Consider the following 20,940-nt stretch of genomic DNA (forward strand, 5'->3'; position numbering starts at 1 on the left):
GATCTTATAGATGGTAATCCTTGGAAGGCACCTGCTTACATTTATAATAGCAGGGATTGCAAAGTGCTGCTAATAAAACTACTCCACATCTACTAACATGTATAACGGTCATACAGGTTATGAGCAATCATTTTGTAGTTGGTATAGAATCTAATGCATTGACCAAGAGTTCTTCTCCTTTGTACTGCAGGTGGTCATAGTACTAAGTCCAAGTACAGAGCACCTTCAAAATGTGGACATGTGATGTAGCTTGCAAGAAATACATCCAAAATCTGGACTAGTTTGCTGTATTAAAGTATCTAGGACTCCTGTATGCAGTCTTAGCAGTCTCAAAGTTATCTAATAAAAGATAATTTTTATGAAAATTGTCTTTATTGGAAAGGCTGTTTTCATTCAAATGTTCATAGAATTATTTAATCTGCAACTCCTTGCCGTTTGTGCTTTGTTGTCAGATGTAACTGTGCAATCTTTGGGATAAAAAGGCCAAGTTATCATCTGATGGAAGTACTGAATATCATGCCCATCTGAATCTGCAGCAAACACTTGATTTGTAACAAAAAACGTCATTGAGGTCCAGCCATTGCTTTATGATTCTATATTGAAGGCTCTTAAGAGAATATCCAGATCTCCCACATTGGCAGCATGAAATAGTTCTGGCTGGTCCATCATTGAAAGGGCTATTCTGAGTGCAGCCCATATGTTGCCTGAGATGACTGGGTGATGAGACTGCAGCTGAGTCCTGCTTTTTCGCTGCAGGCTTAGAGCTGTAAGGAAGTTACTAACAGCTTCTCTGCAAAGACAGCATATCAAAAGGAAAACATGTATCAAAGTCAAAGCCACATTAATATGCTAATTTGAAACTTCTGAATTAAAAGAATGCACATTTTAAAAAGCACTGTTAACTAAATACATTCTTTTCCATCATCATTTTTACCAAGGAACACAACAATGCTTTTTTGCTAGATATGGCAGTCTTCAAAAATTACAGCCACACCACACATTTAAACTTTAAAACTTTACAGCTTCCCAATTATTCTACACAGCTAAGATGTTAAAGGGACATGATAGTAAAATAAACTAGTTATTAAAGTGACAATAAACTCAGGAGATACATTTTAACCATAACTAAACAAATGTGTATCACTCAGCTGTAGATCCTCAAATCATCTCTGAATTCATGCTGACACTGTCCTTCCTTCTGGAGGGTGGCCACTTTTGTTCCCCATGGTCCCTGTGTGTGTAGCAAAGTAGCCACTGCTCCAAGCTCGCTCCCGTAATGGACTACAATCTCACATTTAGTTTACTAATTTGTATTGAAATTATAGTCTATCACGGATGTCATCTTGAAGTTGTGGCTACTTTACAACACACACAGGGACCATGGAAAAAAGCAGACACCTTCCAGAAGGAAGGACAATGTCAGCATGAATTCAGAGATGATTTGAGGATCTACAGCAGAGTGAAACACAAATAAGCTACATTTATGTTAGTAGTTAAGGTACTTAAATGCATTGTTAGGTTTTAACTCCTGATTTAGTATCACTTTAAGTAAGATTGCGAGGTACATGCCTAACTCACACAATAGATCTTCTATTGTTTACGCTGAGTATTGTGAATGGCCATCTCATTGATCAAGCTGAATCAGTGCTACCATGTATCAAAGCACTCCCAAAAGAAAGAGGGGGGCTGAGGAACATCCAAATATGTGAGAAGCAGTAAAGGTGCCACACTAATGACCATAGGGTCTGAAACAGTCTTTTATTGAATAATAATAATGAACATCAGGGCTTATACAGTATATTATGTTACATGACCTCAAAAGCAACTGGACACAGTGGAAGTTAGGTGATGCTTGTATACATAAAGTTGGATAGTAACAATAGCAAGCCCTGATGAAGTGGAAGTGTTTAACCCACAAAATGTGCAGCTCTCTGATTTAACTAATTATGTAATAACAGACTGTTTAGGACTCTATGGCCATTGCTATGGCACCCTCATTGCTCTTCGCATTGAGTAAGATTTGTATGTAACTTTAAAAAACAACACAAAAGATCTGGCTTTGAATGTAGCTATGTAAAGTATGATTCTTAATATTCACAACTCCAAATATCTAAATTACCTAAAGCCCTTTTTTTTGTTTTAGATAGAATTAGGAAGGGAAAAAAAGCTTTGTTTTATCGTTGACTGTATCTCTGCTGTGGGGATTTCTCCTCACTTCCAGTTCCAGTAACAAATGTAACATTTCAGATCATTCCCTACTTGCTGTCTTAACCACTTCAAGACCAGGTGTTTTAGACCCCCTTCCTGGCCAGGCCATTTTTCAGTGTTCAGCGCTGCGATACTTTGATTGACGTTTATTCCGTCATGCAACGCTGTACTGAAATGAATTTTATACCATTTTTTAGGGACAGATAGAGCTTTCTTTTGGTGGTATTTAATCACCACTGGGGGTTTTATTTTTTATTATAATTAGGAAAAATTACAGAAAATTTTGAAAATTATGTTAGGAAACATTTATTATTAACCAGTTTTTTGGTAAAATATAAAAGATCGGGTCACGTCGGGTAAATAGACACCAAACATGTCAAGCTTTAAAATTGCGCGCACCCGCAAATCGCAGAAAACTACCATACCCAAAATTGGCCATAGGCGACACTTTAAAAGCTTTTACCGCTCATCAGTTTAGTGTTATCAGTGATTGATGGCCCTAGACTTATTGCTCTCACTCGGACGTTCGCGGCGATATGTAACATGTGCGGCGTAATGGGCGCAATCGTCTTTTTTGCACGTATGCGCCCCTGACGCATGTTTGCATGCGTGTATGTATGGGTGGAGACTTTAAAAATGTTTTTTGTTTTTTATTCTTTTTTATGTGTAACTTTAAGGTTCTCTTTATGGAGACACCGATCGGCACCCCATACACGCGATCCACCGTCTCTAAAGCCGGCGGATGGCTTGTATGGTATCAGGCATCGCTGCCTGTTTTTAAAAAACGGCAATTTCGCGCGCGCCGAGGGGGCGTGTCTGAGCGGACGTCTAAAGAAGCCCGCTCAGATCTAGAGAGCTCCGGGCCGGCCGTTTTTCTACTACGGCCGGCCCGGAAGTGGTTAATGATAACTGTCACGAAGAAAGGTGGACTCTCTTCAAGGAGGACAAAGTAAGCAATAAAACCCTAATAGAGGTTCAAGCTAGGGATGCACAGATACCAGTGCTGACACTTGGCATTTTTACGAAAACTACCAGGGTTGCAGAAGTTGCAGCTGCAACTGGGCCCTGGCGCTCCATCACTGTCCTGAAATCATTAGTCTGTATTGTTTTAGAAAAATGTCACGTGACAATAAATAAAAATGTTGCATCCCGTATATAACAAATCATACATTAAAATAGGGATGCACAAATCCCAGGAGACCCGTAGCCAATGCTCCTTAAAAATGACAGCTGCCTCCTAAACTTTGAGTTTTTCTCTAGTCTAGCCTTGGAGCTGGAGAAGTATCAGTAGTTGTACTTGTACCGAGTATGAGACCTTGGTATCTGTGCATTCCTAGTTCAAACCTTTTCCCTCTCTATCCAAAACTAAAACTAAAAATGTTTAGCAATCGACATATCCTAAAATACACAGTGCCTTTTAAAATGTATTAGTTGCTTATTACTGACCTGTGTGCTCCAAGGTTAATGCAGCTTATTCCTAAATTATATCTAGACCTAATAAATCCAGGCTGTATCTCCAGGGCTTTTGAATAGGCCTCTACTGCTTCTTCACTTTTATCTCCATTTGCCAACGTTGCACCCAGGCGGTTCCAAAGTGAGTAGTCCTGCCAAGAAAGAGTCAATTTAAACATTGTTTTTAAATGATTATGTTCACAGTGAGCTAGCTATTAATATAACAGATGTCAATACGTTTTCTTTAGTAATGTGCAAGTTAATTATTTTGTCTCTAATCACATCTGATGACATTTATTTCTACAGTGTTTAGCACTGGTCTAATTGTCATGCAAACGTATAAATATAATATGAACTATAGCAATATAGCATAAAGACAGTAAAGCCTAGTTGATGTCCCACGCCTTTTTATTTCCTTATCATTTTTGACTGAATGCTGCTTGCAAATGTCTTAAAATACCCTATTCTCTCAGTGAAAATGCTGTACTCGCCCTCCAGTGCTCTGTGCTGGTATAGATGAGTAACTGTCACATCCCTCAGCACAAGTGTTGTTACAAAGGCTTGTATTGCATAGGAAAAGAGGGGGCATGTCTGACAAGCTTTATTACTGATGCTTATAGCTGAATGTGCTGGGTCAAGCTCTGGTGGCTACTGGACTGCACATTCATATTTAGACTCTCTGCACAACTGCACTAACAGGAAAGTGGAGATAGTTTATGAAAATGTAGGTTTTTATTACATTGTCTTTATGACTGCATATCTATTTCTATTGCTTTAGTAGAACATTAAAGGAATTTACACATCCCTACCACACTGCCCAGGCAAGTTAATCACCCTACTATTTATTTTCTGGTTACCTACTTTATGGTTCAAAGTTACTGTTTCCTGGATCACCTTGCTGTTATCTGGCGTAAGTGATCCTGTTAACAAGCTGGAGATGGAAAGGTGACAAACGAACCTGTATCGCCAAACAAGGAACTATCTAGCAGTCCAAATGGTAAACACACTTAAATTGAACTGTTTGTTTTTTAAAAATATATATATAAAATACTAAAGCTGTGGCTCCTAGACGCGAATGGCATTCGGTAGCTCCTGAATGCAATTGGAAATCCGGAAACCGAATGCCATTCGGGTCTGGGATCCATATACATATATTACTAAAGCTGAGGCTCCTAGACCCAACCAGCATTCGGGAGCACCCGAATGCAATTCAGAAATTCATATCCCGAATACCATTGGGGTCTTGGAGATTCAGAATAGCATTATTATCTGTATATGGTTTTCTGTTTTACTCGCAACGAATATTCGTTAACTCATCCAAAACTAACAAAAATTCAGATTTCGTCCGATTCTGAAACATGAACCGAATTGAATTTCGGATCCGAATCCCGTAAATAACGAAATATCTGAACCGAACTAAATTTTTCCGCAGCTTACATGTCTAAAGGTCATTATGTCAAGAAAGGACAAGGGCAAGGAGCTACTTCTAGCCATATATACCCTTTACACCTCTTAATCCTTTAGTTTTATTAATTTGTGCACTTGCTAAATATTTAATATTAGTTCAGTTATTCCTTTTTTTTTATATATACATGGGGCACATGTAAGGAAAGAAGAGGTGAAGTAAGTGTTTAGCAATTCTTAAGCTTTGTGAACTTACATCAGGTCGGACCATTAAGGCAGAGTTGAAAGCATCTACAGCTCGTTCAAACTCCCCACTTAGGTTAAACAAAACTCCGAGTCCAGTCTGCAAGTCTGGGTCTATAAGGTCCCCATTCTGATGTGCTGCCTCCAGATACAAATCCTTTACCTCCTCCAAAGAAGCACTGAAAGTATAACAATTCAAATTAAGGAAATCAACCGATACAACACAGGAGATTGTAGTCACACGGATCTGCATATGATTTAGTTTACCTTATTCCTTTGCCATAGTTTATCTACTGTTGCTGTTGTATATCATGGCTGAGTAGTAAGAAGCTGCATTATTCTGAAAATATATCTAACAACTGTTGCTGTTGTCTGTAACTTACAATGTATTCCAATGGTGAAATCTAAAATAAATTGTACACATAGCCTAATTTATTTGTGCCTTCTTTAGGCACATACCACATGCCACGTGTGCCATTTCAAGACCATTCTCCTATTCTGTAATTCTTATTCTGCGTGTTTTAGGATCGTTCTAATCTAATGATCCCAAACAGTCTAGGATGCTCTAATTATTCCCTGTTGCTTTTATAAAAGCATGCTTCATTTTTGCTTTCACTTATCCCTAAACATTATCATCTTCTTTGAGAATGCACAGTAAGAAATACATACAAGAAATGGGCAAATTGAGTGTGTCTTGGTTTCCTCCATACTACTTACACAGCAGTGAAATAATCATTCCTATCATTATCCTGAGGAAAACTAATCTAACTAGTGCAAGACAACAATATATAATACATTTGCCTTTGCACACGTTTCCAGGACTCCATGGACAGGCTTTCCTTGTTTTTTTCGTTGTTGGAAAGACATTTAATAAGCCTTGTATGCAAAATTATTACATTTCTGTGCCCTTTGTGATTAAGCTGAACTAACCTCAGGAAATGAGCTACTGCTTATTAGCTTTTTAAAGCAAAAACTTAAAAAGCATTAAACACAACTGATTAGCAGGTGGCAAAAGTAGTTTAAGAGAATCAATGATTATAATGCTAGCATACAACTTAAAGCATTTCTAAACCAATATATCGCAGCTTCCCAGCGGTGGCTGTATTGGTTTCCTTTTTTTAAGCATTTTTTCTTTTATTGTCACCTTGTGAGCCTACCAGTAACACATTTCCTGTCCTAGGGTGACAACGCTGTCCCACTGGGGTTGATTGTAAATAGTAAATAGGCTGTTCACTTTGAAAGGGCATTATTTTTTGCAAGGGGATTTTCACTTAGCTTAGTGAATGTGGTGAAAAATTACTTTGCAAAGAATACCCAATCATGGCAAAGGAAAATAAAAGTACTGTATTTGGATGATAGAAGTCACCAGCGCTTAACCTCATCCACTAAGTTAAAGGGAAAGTTCCATTAAAACCTGTAAATTACCTTTCAGTGGACAGCCTATTTGCCTTTAATAAATCAACCCCACTGTATCTATGAAGGGGCAGCATTGTCATCCGAGGACATCCAATGTGTTAGGACTACAGGCCACTTTCTCCTTCTTCAAAACTTGTCAAAGTCACCTAAGGAGCTCCATGTTTAATGTATTAGTGCAGAGAATTTTCTCCTGAAGTCTTACTAGGCAATTATTGTCATTGGTTAGATTTTCTCCTATTTGATAAATATGGTTCTGACAGTAGTTTGGCATAAGTTCAAAGTCTTAGAAATTGATGTGTATATAGTGTCTAGAGTGAGAGGCTTCAGAAATTTCCTTGTGTCATAAGTGTGTCTATAAATCTATTGAATCTGTTTTTCCAACTTGACTTTTGCTGCTAGGGGTTTAAGTTCCTGAAATTATATGGACAGGTATAGCCCGACTGTGGTTTGAGTTAATTAAAAAAAAAACTGCTTTTAACGTGTGAGGTTCCTTAAAGTTGACCTTTACCCATATCTTTAAAATAACAGCAAACAAACCTTTAGAAATGTTTAGTAATAACAACTTACACACACATACTTCTAGATAATGGCCAATTTTATATTCTTTGCATAACATATTTATCTTTTCTTCCCCAGTCTTCTGACAGTGGCCATGCTTACTAAGGGCAGATTACTAGCTCTCCTTTTACTTCCTTGATTTCTGGCACATGTGACTAGACATGTGACTAGGACATGTGACCATGCACATCATCTCAGGGGAGGAAAATGCCTTTCACTGAGATCTCGGGAGATTACAGATGAGATTTCCCAGCAATGCTCTGCTGATGACAAGGCAATCCCAGTGTGCATTGCTTTGGCAAACTGAAGTCATTTTGCCCTTTCAAAGCAGGAAGTGAATGCACTGCAAGTGTAAGTATTTAAAAATCACTGCATTTTACACCTGAGATGTCTGTTATTATTAATCATCATACATAGAGGGATGCATTGGTAAAACTTGATTTTTGAGTGTAAAGGTCTTCTGTAAGGTTAGTTTAGACTTTTTGCCATATACAGTAATTGTAGTTTTAATTTTCCCTTTCTTCAGTGCCAAGGAAATGGCACAAACCTCCTCACCCCCCCCCAGGAAAGTATCATTTTATCTGTTGAAATCTCTAATTATATTATATTAGTACAGACAAAATCATCTGAGCTAACTTAATGTAAACATGTTAAAAAAACAGAAAGGGGACACAGCGGCATAGATATAGCAGTGCAGTGCTCTGTGTTCTAGGGCCAGTATTGTTGACACTTTAAAATTAGTTCTATCTGCTCATCTGTTTATAGAAGGTTAGACCAATGAGAAGTAATTTCTAACTTGCTTAGTAATATTAAACTCAATTTTGTTCATTGCTGTAGTAGCGAGCTACTGTTGCTATGTGGTCAATTTGGTCTCCTTAGCAATAAAATGTCTTTAACTTTACCTTTCACAAAATGGTTTTGACATTCTCCTGGTCAGTGCGGGAGATTCAGATTTTTTCACTAGATACTTATATCTGGGATTTTGCTTAATCCACATTTTCAGAGCCTCATATGCATCTTGTTGATGCCCTATATTGGTATAGCTGACAGCCAAGGCCATAAGTGCTTTTAAATTATTTGGTTGTAGCTGTAAGCACCTGGAAAGCAAAAATGAAACCACATATTAGTGTATTAAGCAACTGGGTGATTAGAGGCAATTATCTTTCAACCTTTAGGCCACACTAAAAAATATTTTGTTGCAGTGGTGTATACAGTGCTTGAGTTTTAAGCCTTCTTTTCTACCAGCAAAACATAAAATATGTGAATGCAAGCAAGAAACAGCAGAAAAACTTGCCTATCCCTGAAAGTCCCCTAAATTACTGTTACATACAATATGTGCATGCAAGCAAGAAACAGCAGAAAAGCTTGCTAGTCCCGGAAAGTCCCCTAAATTACTGTTGACTATCAAATACAGACTATATTTTGAGTTTATTTTCAAAGATATAACACAAAAGTAAGAAGCATGCTACTTTTCTTTTACTGCTTGTTAGGGAGACCCTGAAACACACCACAATGCTTCCTGGAGAAAACCCATCGCAAACTTCAGACTCACAAAATGTGATTGTGGTGGATGTGCTAGAGTCTCACTCTTTACAGATGTATCACCCACATACATTTGCAATCTATTGACATAAAAATTATTGTTTGTGCAGTACTTGTTCTTCGCTGTCTCACTCTACTTTTCAGAATCAAACAGAACAAACAGAATCAAAATCATGAGGAGTTTTTTTCTGAAAAGCCTGTCTATTTTTACCGCCAAAGGTCTCCTACCATGGTGACAAAAGACGCCATCTTGCTGGGTTTGTCAGTGGCAAAAAGTGAGGCTACAGAAAAAAACTATGTTCATCTGTTATGTTCATGTTTATATCAATTTATGGAGTCATGCAATTTAAACCTTTATCATTCATGCTGGTATGGTCATAGTAGTGAGGCAGTAAAATAAATCTGCTTGTAAATTGTGAGGATGATGATAAAAAGGAGTTATGAAAGGGGATGTTGACCACAGTGACATAATGGCAAAAAGACCACCCTGTGCCCAGAGCGTGTGCAGCGTTAGTACCGGGACTGCTGTTCCTCCCTCTTGTTTTCAGGGTATGTTGGCCAATCAATTAAGGGTCATTGACAGGCAGTGTGACTGTATTAACTTTGCAATGTAGCAAATGCAAAGGCCTTAACATCAAGGTGTTCTGGTTGTAGGAATAGATGGATCTAAGTAGTAACCTGTTGAATGGTAATTATGGGTCAATGTGTCAAAGAAAAGGGACTTTTACTCTCAAGCAATTTTCTGCCTGTGTAATTGTAAGGGCAGTGTAATGAAAATCCTTGGATAATATTGCAAAGGCTAGTCCTACAATGCAGGTTTCCTTATTGCACTGTGAGTCAGTGCATTGGTCACCAAAACCATAGATATATTACAGCAAGTCTTTTCTCTGTTTTTACTTATTATCACATCAGCCAGCTTCAGTTTCCAAAACATAAGGTCGGTTAATAGCTAATTGCTCCAAAGGTTCTCAAACAATTCCTATTTTCTTCTATTTTTACCTTCCTGGTTGTTGGCCTTTTGTCTTGGTCCAACATGCTAATGGTGTTGGCCCAATGACTTCCTAATGAAATAAATAAATAATTACCCATAGAGTGGCAACTATGGCATGTACGTCTCCTCTATGAACCACCAACCCCCCTTAAAAACCCTCTAGTTACTATTACAAACCTCTATGGGGTTAATTCATTCTGGATCTTTCCTGTGAAATGCCAAATGGCATATGGGTTGGTATGAACGCTGAACCCAAAATAAACAGCTACAATATGTTGAAATATATATGCATATGAGAACTGTTAATTGGCCAAAGGAGTTTTAGTTTTGCCAACCCAGTGATGATTGATAATAGTAGATGATAGTTTTGCCAACCAAGTTTGCACAGCCAGTTGCCTTTAAAATAATATAGCTTGCTTATCTCCCTGCCCCCAACCTGTGAATGGATAAAGAAGGATCAGCAGCTGACTGATAAGGACATTTCTTTCTTCCTTGTCAGCACATATGGATGCAGCACACATGATTGGATCCTAGTGTTGCCCCTTCCTCTCGTTGTCTGAGTTATATTGCAAAGGGGATTACAGAAAATTACATCAAGACACTTCTCTAGTAAATACTTTTGATGATTTATAATGAAAATATATCTGCATTAATTAGTGTTTTTAATATTTCCTGGGGTTCACCTGTATCATAGCAGAAAACTCGTACACTCACAGTCCACTTGCTATTGTGATACCAACCTAAATGCCAGGAGGCCAGGATTAGTATTCAGAATACATAGTCAGCTTAATCTAAAATATATAGTCCACTAATAGCTGCCAGTTGGCCAGTTACACTGTTTTCTAATTAAATAATTCACAAATAATTAACCAAAGTGTGTAAAATAAATTTGGTCAATGTTTAAGTTACTTTATGGTATGCATTTATTTTAGAAACTATCCAACCAATGTCAATAGGTATATGGGTTGGTATTGACATGAAAGGCATCCTGTTTCTTTGCTGGCAACTAGTTATGCTGATACCAGCCTGTATACCAGGAGTGCCGGACTGTTATTCCACACCAGGCAATCCTGTCGAGAAAACATGCAAACACTGCCAATACATTTAAAAAAAGGGACCAGTCACTAATATGATATAAAAAATATATGTCCATTCTAATGTAATATGTTTTGCATTTTGGCTATGTCAAAAAAAAATAATTATATGTGTATGTATGTATGTATGTAATATATATATACAGACAAGGGTCTGGTATGAATTGGGGGGAACCTCAGGCTTTTTTTTTTTCATCTGCAGACTGTAAAAAAAAAAAAGTCATTTTTGTTCCCACTTATGTAATTTTGATGCAATGAAATTAGTTATTGGACAAATTCTGTTGCAGCAAAATGATTTTTTTTTTTTTTAGTCTGCAGAAGATGAAAAAAAAAAGATAAACTAATTTTTTTTGTTTTGTTTCAAAACGAAACTAAACTAAACAAATTTTTTGCTGGTGCACATGTCTAGTTACTTACACTTAAAAAAATACATTTGACAATGTATTAATGAATACAAAGCTGCATTAGCTGAGCGAGGTTTATTTTGTATGTCCTATTTTAACTTTACAATAAAGATTTGTATTTTATTTTAGTGGCCTCAGTGAGTGTATGCTGGTTGCTTTAGCTTTTTTTATTCCGTGTGTGTTGTAAAATATTTTTTTTCTTTGTATTGTAAAATGATAAAATTCCCTTTTTATCTCTCAGCTATGGGATCGGGTTAGTTAAAATGTTCAATGCATGCTGTTTTTGAGGTTCTTTTGATGGTGAGAGGGATGTGCTCAGGAGACAACACCACATGTAATTTTTTAGTTTTGGTCATCCGCCTTGTGACCGCAAGCCCCTAAAACCTTTTTATAAAGCTGCAATATTTTGTGTCTTTTACATCTGCCTGGAGTTCAGCTTTAACCACTTAAGTACCAGTCTGTGGTAGACCGATTGCTAGATTGCTTAACTATTTCCTAACCGGTTAATCAGTTACACAGCGACCAGTATAAAGGTTAGTGAAATAGCAGGGTAGTAGGGAAGCTACAATAGGCTTGTAGAGTACTGCTTATAGTTACTGGGGCAACCAGCACGGGAAAAATGGAAAGAGGGAAAGGTGTTATTTCTGGTGCAATTGTCGAGGCAGCTGTGAGAAAACATTGTATTCTTTGTATTGTATGTCGTGGTACGGTACGGCTAACCCTGTTGGGGGTTTAGCCGCAAAAACAGAATAAAAGTTTGTTTAAAAAAAGTCCCAGTCTGTAATACCCCATCATTACCAGGCCATTTTTGGTTTTTAGTGCTGTGATAGTTTGGCTAACAATTACTTGTTCACACAAAACACTGTACCCAAAATCATTTTGGAGCATTTTTTCATACAGAGCTTTCTTTTGGTGGTATTTAACCGATTGCGGACCGGCCACTGTATTAAAACGGCCGGTCCAAAGCCTCATTGTTACGGGAGGACATACCCAAATGTCCTCTCATGAACGCAAGTGAGCATGTGGCTGTGGCCACTACTCCTACTGTCTTTAGACAGCAGAGAACAGCAGCTTGGCAGCACACAGCTGGCTCTGTGTGCTGAGATCACTGTGATTGCTTATCACAGTGATCACATGGCAATGTTTTCATTGCCAAGCCCCCCCCCCCCCCGTTCTCTCTACATCAGAGACAAAGAAGAGTAAAGGAAGTAATGAATGACTGAGTCATCCATCCATTGGTTCATAGAGAACCAAGTTGCAGCAGCAGCAAAAAACTTAAAATTTAAATTTTAACCATTTCTCCCTCCTCTTCCATATATTCTAGCCCCATTCTATCTCTACTCTGATGTGTGTATTAACCCCTTTATCTTTCTTATCCTGCACATCTGTACATTAACTCCTTCATCTCCATCCTCCCACTGTATGTGACCTGTACCTTAACCCCTTACATCCGCCTCCCTCTGTTTATTACCTATACATTTATTGTATCTTGTGCACTATTACCAAGCTTCATTCCCATAAAATTACTGCAAAAAATCAGATCACCTTGGAGTGTCTACTTTCCAAAAAGGGGTCATTTGGGGTATTTTCATACTGTCCTGATATTTTTATTTAGTATTATTTATAAACGAAAGAAAGAGAAAACAGGCTTTTTCTTAAAAATGTTTGGTCTTTTTTACTTTACAAGCTAAATATTTATACCACTAATTATACATACCACTGAACGAATGCTCTATTTGACCCCAAAAAATTATATCAAATTAATTTTGTTACAGTGTTGTATGACAGGAAATTTTCAGCCAAACTTGCACAGCCCTCAAAACTGAAAAATAGCCTGGTAATGAAGAGGGTGTAACATTCTGCTTTTGTAATGTTTTATTTTTTTGCTATATAAAGGACCAAACTGTATACTGTAATTTACATACACAGCTGCTTTTCCAGCTCTGTACTGATATTAAACGCTCAGATGTGCGTACAGCCACTGCATCTGTCAGTCTAACAGTGATTTGTACAGACTGCTGCCCGCAGCTGTACGCAAACACCTGTAACTTCTGGGCGCAGAACTCATACTGCTTTGTATGCTGTTCAGCCCTTTATGACCATATGAATTAGGCCTTAGGGGCTGCGTGAGTTTAGGGTTAAGTAATAGAATAGGCTAAAGTTTGAGGTTAAGGTTAGAGATTGTATGGATTTGGATAAATGCCTTAATACATGTTTTTGGCTTCTAAAAAACTAACAGCCATATAAGCCAACCTGGTGGGTCACATTTCTAATTGTGTTACAAGTGGGCTTTTTCTAGGTATAGGTAATCTAGACACTCAAAAACATTACCACTGGCTAGAGAGTGCCATAGCCTACATCAGTCTGTTACATACATACATGATCAAACTATAAACTAAACGCATATGTCCTTGGTGTTGTAACAGCATTATGCTGCACTGCCTGTAAGCCCTTAGCTATTTTCACTACCTTAAACATCTCATGCCAAAATAACACCTGAATAGCTGCTCAGTTTAGGATATCAGCACTAGTGAATAACCACAGGAGCTCTTCCTAGAACAGAACCTACACTGAAAAGGGACCCCATTTGTGGGTGGTTGTTTGAAGGGACAGTTACTCAGAAGATCTTATGCATGACTAAGGGAAAAAGTCCTAGGGGATATATGTGTGAAGGTGCAACTTCTAGCGCTGGATGTACAATGGAGCAGAGTGTCAAGGGGTGCATGCATGAAAGTGCAACTTAGGTGGGCACATATAGCAGGAGGCAGAGTTCCTGGGACATATATGACACTGGTGGTGCATGTATTAGTGGAAGCGCTACTGTATGTTTGGAATGGTAAAGTATCTGTGGGCTTATGAATGAGGTGCTGCTACTGAGGTTACAACAATGCTTCTGATAGTATAATGATACTACTACTGTTGCTATAATAGTACTATTGATGTCATTGCAGTGCTGCTTTCATTGTTATAACTGTACTTTGACGTTATATCAGTTATAATAGTACTGTCACTGATAAATCATTATTCATTATTATATGCCTTACAATGAGGATGTTTTAATTAGATCTATGCTTGCAGGCTCACAGTACACGTGTCACATAGATTTGCTCTGTTTCTGTCAGCGCCTGGCTGGAAAGCTGCATGCATGTCTCTGAGTGACACCAATGCTGAGATAGCAATGGAATAAAGGTGTCTTGTGGAGCTTTGCATTATGTTGGATGGTGGTGATGGTGTTATGTTTGGGGATGTGTCATGTTTGGTAAAAAAGCTTTGGTGGACACAGTATGGGTCTAGCCTGTTGTCAGAAACAGCCATGGTTAGTCATTAAAAAAGTTGAATATTTTCTCATGTGATATTTGTAAATCCCTAACTTACACTGTTGTGATTATATGTAGTATTTTGCCAAAATAATTATATAATAATGATATAATATATATATGTATATGTATATACAGGGCTTGAAAAATTTGATAGTGTCTCACCAGTCAGTCAAAAATTTCACATGACCGGACTATAGCCTTGCAATTTATGTTAAAAAAGTTTGGGGACAGATAGAGCTTTCTTTTGGAGGTATATAATTTTTTATATATATAATAAAAAAAGTACTATAAATGTAAAAAAAAAAAAACAAGTTTCCCTACGTTATGTTATAAAACAAACATCGAGATGTATGTGTTCGCTCACTTCGCGATCTACTGCGCCGACCTGTGACAGTCTCTTTGTCACAGGTCGGCTAGAACTATGAGGTGAGTGAAAAGCACTCACCTCATAGTTCTCCTTTAGGCTGGGTTCCCACCTAGGCGTTCAAAATATGCGTGTATGACGCGCGTTTTACGGTGCATGTTTTAACCGCGATTTGCAGCCCACAAAAGGTGCGTCAAACGGGCGTTTACGAGGGCTATCCGGTTGTATCCTAATGGATACGCGCGGAAATACGCCCCAAAGAAGCTCCTGTACTTCTTTGTGCATAGGGCGTTTTTCAGCACATTCCGACACGCTGAAATACGCCCAAGTGAGAACCATGCCCATAGGAAATAATGGGATTTCACTTGCAGGGCATTTTACAGCGCGTCGATCAGCGCTGTAAAACGCCCTGGTGTGAACCCGGCCTTAATGGCTCTAAAATTATTGCTCTCACTCCGTTTGCGGCGATATGCAACATGTGCGGCACGTAGGCGCACCTGACGCATATATGCGTGTGTATGTGGGGGGCCCGGACTTAAAAAAATGTTACAAAAAATAAATGTTATGCTTCTTTATTTTTTTTATGAATCTTTCATTTTTGTATTACTTTTTTTTTTAACATATAACTTTATTGCTATTACATGGTGGGCTAAGAAGCCCCCTATGGGATAGCCAATTTACATGACAGGTCCTCTTTATGGAGACATCAGGGTCTCCAAGACCCCTAATGTCACCTAGGGACCTCCAGAGAAGCTGATGAAGCAGATATCGGCTTCATCAGCTTCTCTAGCTGGAGAGTGCCGGCCGGCCGGGAGCTTTACAGTCAAGCTCGATCGCTTGTATCAGAAGCTGTCACTGCCGTTGCCGGCACGGCTCTGTGACAGGAGATCAAAGGGAGTTCAGTACACGAACTCCCTTTGATCTCCTCTCAGTCCCCGAATGCATGAGCTGCATACCAGCTGCTGTGTCTCTCTCTTTTTAACCAGCAGTGATGCTGCCAGAAGGCAAAATGTATTAGTTGTGGTTTGTCTTCAGAAATAGCAAAATCATTGCCTATTGCTTTATTTTTGTATGGATTTTATTTGTATTTCCATGTGCAGTATCACCCACACAGCTGCCCGTGCCTCTCCCTCCACAGTTATGCTTTCAACAGCTAGATGAGAGCAATGATAGGGGAGTTCTCTCCTTTGAGTGTTCACACAGCTGTTTGTCTCTCTCAGTCCATATCACAGAGACACTGACAGCAGCTAAACTTCGATTGCCTCTTGTCTGGGATTAACCCAGATGGTCTGGGTTTTGAGTCCTGGATGTGCTGTGTCTGGGTTTCAACCCAGGGGAGTTTCCTGTTCCCCTGTCACTGCCCACATAGCAGTCCATGTCTCTCTGTCTAGTCAAAAATTCTGCCAAGCAGCTACATGAGAACAATTACATGGTAGTTTTCTGCTCCCTGTCACCTCCCAGACACCCTTCAACTTCATCCAACACTGTCATGTACCTGTCCATACACTATGTGTGTAAAAGCTGAGGACTCTTGGAATATGTACCATGTAGACACCTCTCTTTAGCAACTGCAGATAGTAGATCCTCTCACATGATTAAAACACACGTTTCTCACGACAGAAGCAAGGTAAACCCAAAATTCTTAATGGGAAAGGGCAGCACAGGGGATGAGAGAGCTTTGTAGGAAAACATATCTCAAGAGAGATCTTCCAGGAGATCAGCTTTAATTTCATGCAATGAATTCTTAGAAAATATACAATGATATTCATTTTAATTACCTCTGTAGAGAGACAATAGCAGCCTGTTCATTTTCATTCTCTGCTTGGGTGATACCGAGGTACTGCCAAGCCTGGCAAGGAAGGAGATAGAAGGAAGAAGAACAGAGAAGGAAATATGGATATGAAAAAATGTTAACATCAATATTCCTAAAAGAAAAAATATTTGGTACATTTAAGCAAAAATAAGATGTTTGTGAGAATGACTATAGTATGAAACTGACTGTTACGTCTGTGAGAATAAAAGATGTTTGAGATTAAGTAATCTTTCCATTTTTACTATCTCACAATCTAAACTACTGCAGATCCTTCTTGGAATTTCTATTGTCCAGATTAGCAGGGGTGATTTCAAGGATTCATTTGCTAATTGGCTTTTATACTCTAATCCATTCTGTAGCATCTAATTGAGCTTATGACGTTTGTCTTTTTTCTCTAATTATCATGCAAGGTTTTAACTTTAAGGTTTTGAAAAGAAAGGTATAGCTTCATTTATACACCTTTATTTAACGTGGCAAAACAGATTTTGCATTGTACATTAACCCATAACAGTCAACCTGTACACTCAGTTTTTATTGTCGCTTTTTATTGTCGCAACTCTTGCAAATAGCTGTGAAATCTGATCAGTTGCAATGGACAATTACACGTTACTACCTCTTACATCTTTCATTAATTAAAATTGATCTTACCTAGAATATTAGATAAACAGGAAGCTCAATAACTTTACCTCAGCATCATTGGGATCTTGTAAAATGGCAGCTTCCAGGTATAAAATAGTCAAAGGCAAATCCCCTTCTTTGAACTTCTTCATACCTTCTTCAAAGGCAGCAGAACATTCCCTAAATGGATTTTCCATGTGGAAATAATAACCCTGAAACAAAATAGTGTCAGATATCATGTGTATACTTTATTAAAATAGTACAGTTTTTATGGTTTATAATGAGGGGCATATTTATAAAGCAGACAATGTGACTTTCACCAAACATCCGCTGGGGTGAAAAAAAACCCACTGTCATTTAAAACCCATGCGACAGGAAGATTTACCTGCAGTAAATGCGTGTTAAATGTCAGATTCACTGCTTTATACAAATACCCCTAAATGTTTTGGCATCTGAAATAGTAAAAAAAAATTTAAAAAATTAACTCTGCGTTTAGCACTGCAAACAGTGTAGGACCTCAACAATATAGACATTATTTCTGTTAAATTTTTTTTTTCAATAATTAACATTAGTTGCCCTGTGCCTCATGTTTGTATAAAGTGTGCTATAGACAGCTTTAGCTTGTGTAATATACTTAAATTCATCCAGGAAAACTAGGAAACAAGATGTTGATTGCACAAACTATATTAATGGAAATTTTGTTGCATATACAAGCCTTATACATGACCATAATGACTACACTAGCCGTATACATGAATGACCATAATGATGACTACACAAGTGATACGCTTGACAGTAATGATAACTGAACAAGCCATGTACATGACTCTAATGATGAGCCCCCAAGCCCTTTATAGATCTAATGATGAGTGCAGAAATCATATACATGACCATAACGATGACTGTTCAAGCCAAATACATGAATCTAATGATGACTGCATGGACCATTTATCTGACCCTAATAATGACCGTGTGGCTCACTTAGCTGATCTTAATGATGACTCCGCAAGCCATTTATATGACATGAATGGCAGCTGCACAAGCTATTTACATGTCCTTAATAATAACTCAGGACTGGCCTAGTGGTGACGTTCTACCAAGCCATAACAGCATGGGATTAGTAAAGCCACAGTAGTGCCAAGTTCCTGAAACCAAAACAGCGATAGGTGTAATGTTGAAAATGATGATTGATTTAATGTTACATATTCCACACTAATATTGTGACACAATACTAGCAGAATCAATTGTTGAATGTTACCAGTAGACATGTAAACCTGCTAAAAATGTGTTTAATTTCAGATCCATTTGGATTTTTTTTTTCCTTTTCATAATATTCAGATCCACTTGTTATTTAAATTGGAACAAATCAACATTTTATTTTTTCGATTCGGACATTCCGATGGTTTCTAAAACATGTATTTTATTTAATTTACTTAATGAAAAAAAAACAGCGTCAGGTTCCCCCCCCAATTCATTCCAGGCCCCTTAGGTTTGATCAGAATTTTATGGGTGGACTCCATGCCAAGAAAACAAACAAAAAAATCCCTTACCAGGCCCTTGATCCGAGCAGTGGCCCGGCAGAGCAGGAAAGGGGGGGGGGGGCGAGGGTGCGGTAGAGAAAGTTCTCTCTCAGGTCCGCTCCCCTGCGGATTCTCTGCTAAGGTGCTTATGGTTGAACTTAAGGCAGATGGATACATCTCTGTAATCATTAAATATAATTAAATGTATTATTTAATGCAAGCAGTGTGAGTACATGAATTTTACTAGGTATTTGCCCTTTCAGCCAACTGTACAGCAAAACATACAAAGGATGAGGGAGAAGCAGCACAAAAAGCCAATCATGTGTACTACAGTGTAAGGAGCATGCAAATAGGAGGAAAGCAGATGAATGATCTTATCAATGCGCTGCTTCTCTCTTCACTGTCCAGTCACATGGTGGGGTAGGATGGGGGAGTAAACCCATAAGTTAAAGTGAATCTGCTGCTAAAAAGATTAGTTCCCCTTGCCTCTTAGACAGGGTTTTCTGTGGGGCAAAACTTTATAAATATCAGGAGAAAATAGATATACATACAAATCCTATCCAGGGGCTCCCCAGCAGACTTTCAAGCTAGCAAGCAAAAAAAACCAAGAAACCTGAGCTAATCTTTTTCAACTACCAAGGTTAGAAAAGAGGTTTTAGTGGCATACAAATACATGTGGAAGCCACACTGCCACATCAAAGCACCTCTGAAAAGTGTGGTCCCTAACTCTAAACTATCCAAATTTCCAATATGGACATATATAACAATGTACAAACAGAGAGCAGGCTCACCTGGCAACTGAAGACTACCAGTGTGCATCTGCACCAAATCCAATAAAGCAACAATGGCAGCTGCTTTTTTGTATATTGCCCTTTGGCTTTTTGCTGGTTTCAAACAGATCAGAGCAACTGCCGTTGTTGCTGAAACGACCATGATAACTGAACAGCCCATTAACAAGGTTATTGGTGACTCTGTTTACATCCAGTAGAGGACTGCTAGGGATGACTACATAGGTCTCTCTTCCACTAGAAAAAACAAGATAGCTCATTTTTTAACCTTATATAGCTCATGTGCCCATGTCAAAGGTCAACAATCTTTTTTTTTTTTTTTTACTATACAGCTGCATAAATGTAAATAAGGAGCTGGTGGAAGAAAATATTTTACTGATGGCTCCTTTTAAGAAATTCTTCGGTTTCACTTGTATGCTTCATTCTAGAGCATGCAATTCATCCAAAATTGAATTATGACGAAGAGTAAATTGTTTTGCTCATTTTCCATTTCCAGTAACCCACATACTGCAGTTCAGGCACTTTAATCAACAATCAAGCAAAAGCTGTCAGCATGCTGTAGTGTTTGGCATTTGCTGTACTGTGAAAAGATTCTAGGTCAGAGAATGATATGTGATGACAACACCAGCAGTATGTATTTTATGTAATAAATAACAGAATAGAATAATGTACGTATAATGTACGTACTGTTTCTTTAGAAGATGCTCCAGACTGGTTTGAACAGTTTGAATTGTCAGAGATCCAGTTCCGTCTTGCCATTTCTTCCCATTCAGCTTGCATCTTATCCCAAAATTCAGTGTCTGACTAGGAAATATATAATTGAGTCTTTAGCTTATATTACAACAAATATATGATTACATTTATTTCGTCATGCTGTTTCTTCTGGTATGGACTTGCACAGTTATAACTTTGTGAATTCTGTAGACATGTGCACTGCCAAAAAATTCGTTTAGTTTCGTTTCGTTTTAAATTCGGATTTGTGTTATTTCGTTTTTCGGGATTCGGGTGTAAAAGTCAATTAAATTCTGTATGATATAAAAAACTAAACACAAGTGCATTAAATATTGTTGTGCATATGTTAGTTTCCCTCTTCAAATTGGATCACATGCATAAACACTGAAAATGTCTGATTAATACTAATCTACTATTAACAAATAAATGGGGTTGTGCATATGGTAGAAACCTCTATGCTGTCTCTCTGACTG

At 38.1% G+C, this 20,940-nt stretch overlaps 1 protein-coding gene across 2 annotated transcripts in view; it reads right to left on the bottom strand.

Moving 5' to 3' along the window:
* Positions 1-423: 423 nt before the first annotated feature.
* PEX5L (peroxisomal biogenesis factor 5 like) overlaps positions 424-20,940 on the bottom strand; it is a 186,827-nt gene continuing 166,310 nt past the window's right edge. For both annotated transcript variants that reach the window (XM_018554893.1, XM_018554894.1), the window contains exons 8-14: positions 20,423-20,539; positions 17,496-17,639; positions 16,775-16,845; positions 8,184-8,378; positions 5,321-5,486; positions 3,655-3,812; positions 424-790 (exon numbers count right to left, since the gene is read on the bottom strand). In XM_018554893.1, the coding sequence (XP_018410395.1) occupies positions 586-790; positions 3,655-3,812; positions 5,321-5,486; positions 8,184-8,378; positions 16,775-16,845; positions 17,496-17,639; positions 20,423-20,539 (1,056 nt within the window). In that variant the 3' untranslated portion in view covers positions 424-585. The remainder of the gene's footprint in view (positions 791-3,654; positions 3,813-5,320; positions 5,487-8,183; positions 8,379-16,774; positions 16,846-17,495; positions 17,640-20,422; positions 20,540-20,940) is intronic.

Source organism: Nanorana parkeri, unplaced genomic scaffold (assembly GCF_000935625.1).
Source record: "Nanorana parkeri isolate BGI_ZX_2015 unplaced genomic scaffold, ASM93562v1 scaffold177, whole genome shotgun sequence".
Classification (NCBI taxonomy): Eukaryota; Metazoa; Chordata; class Amphibia; order Anura; family Dicroglossidae; genus Nanorana; species Nanorana parkeri.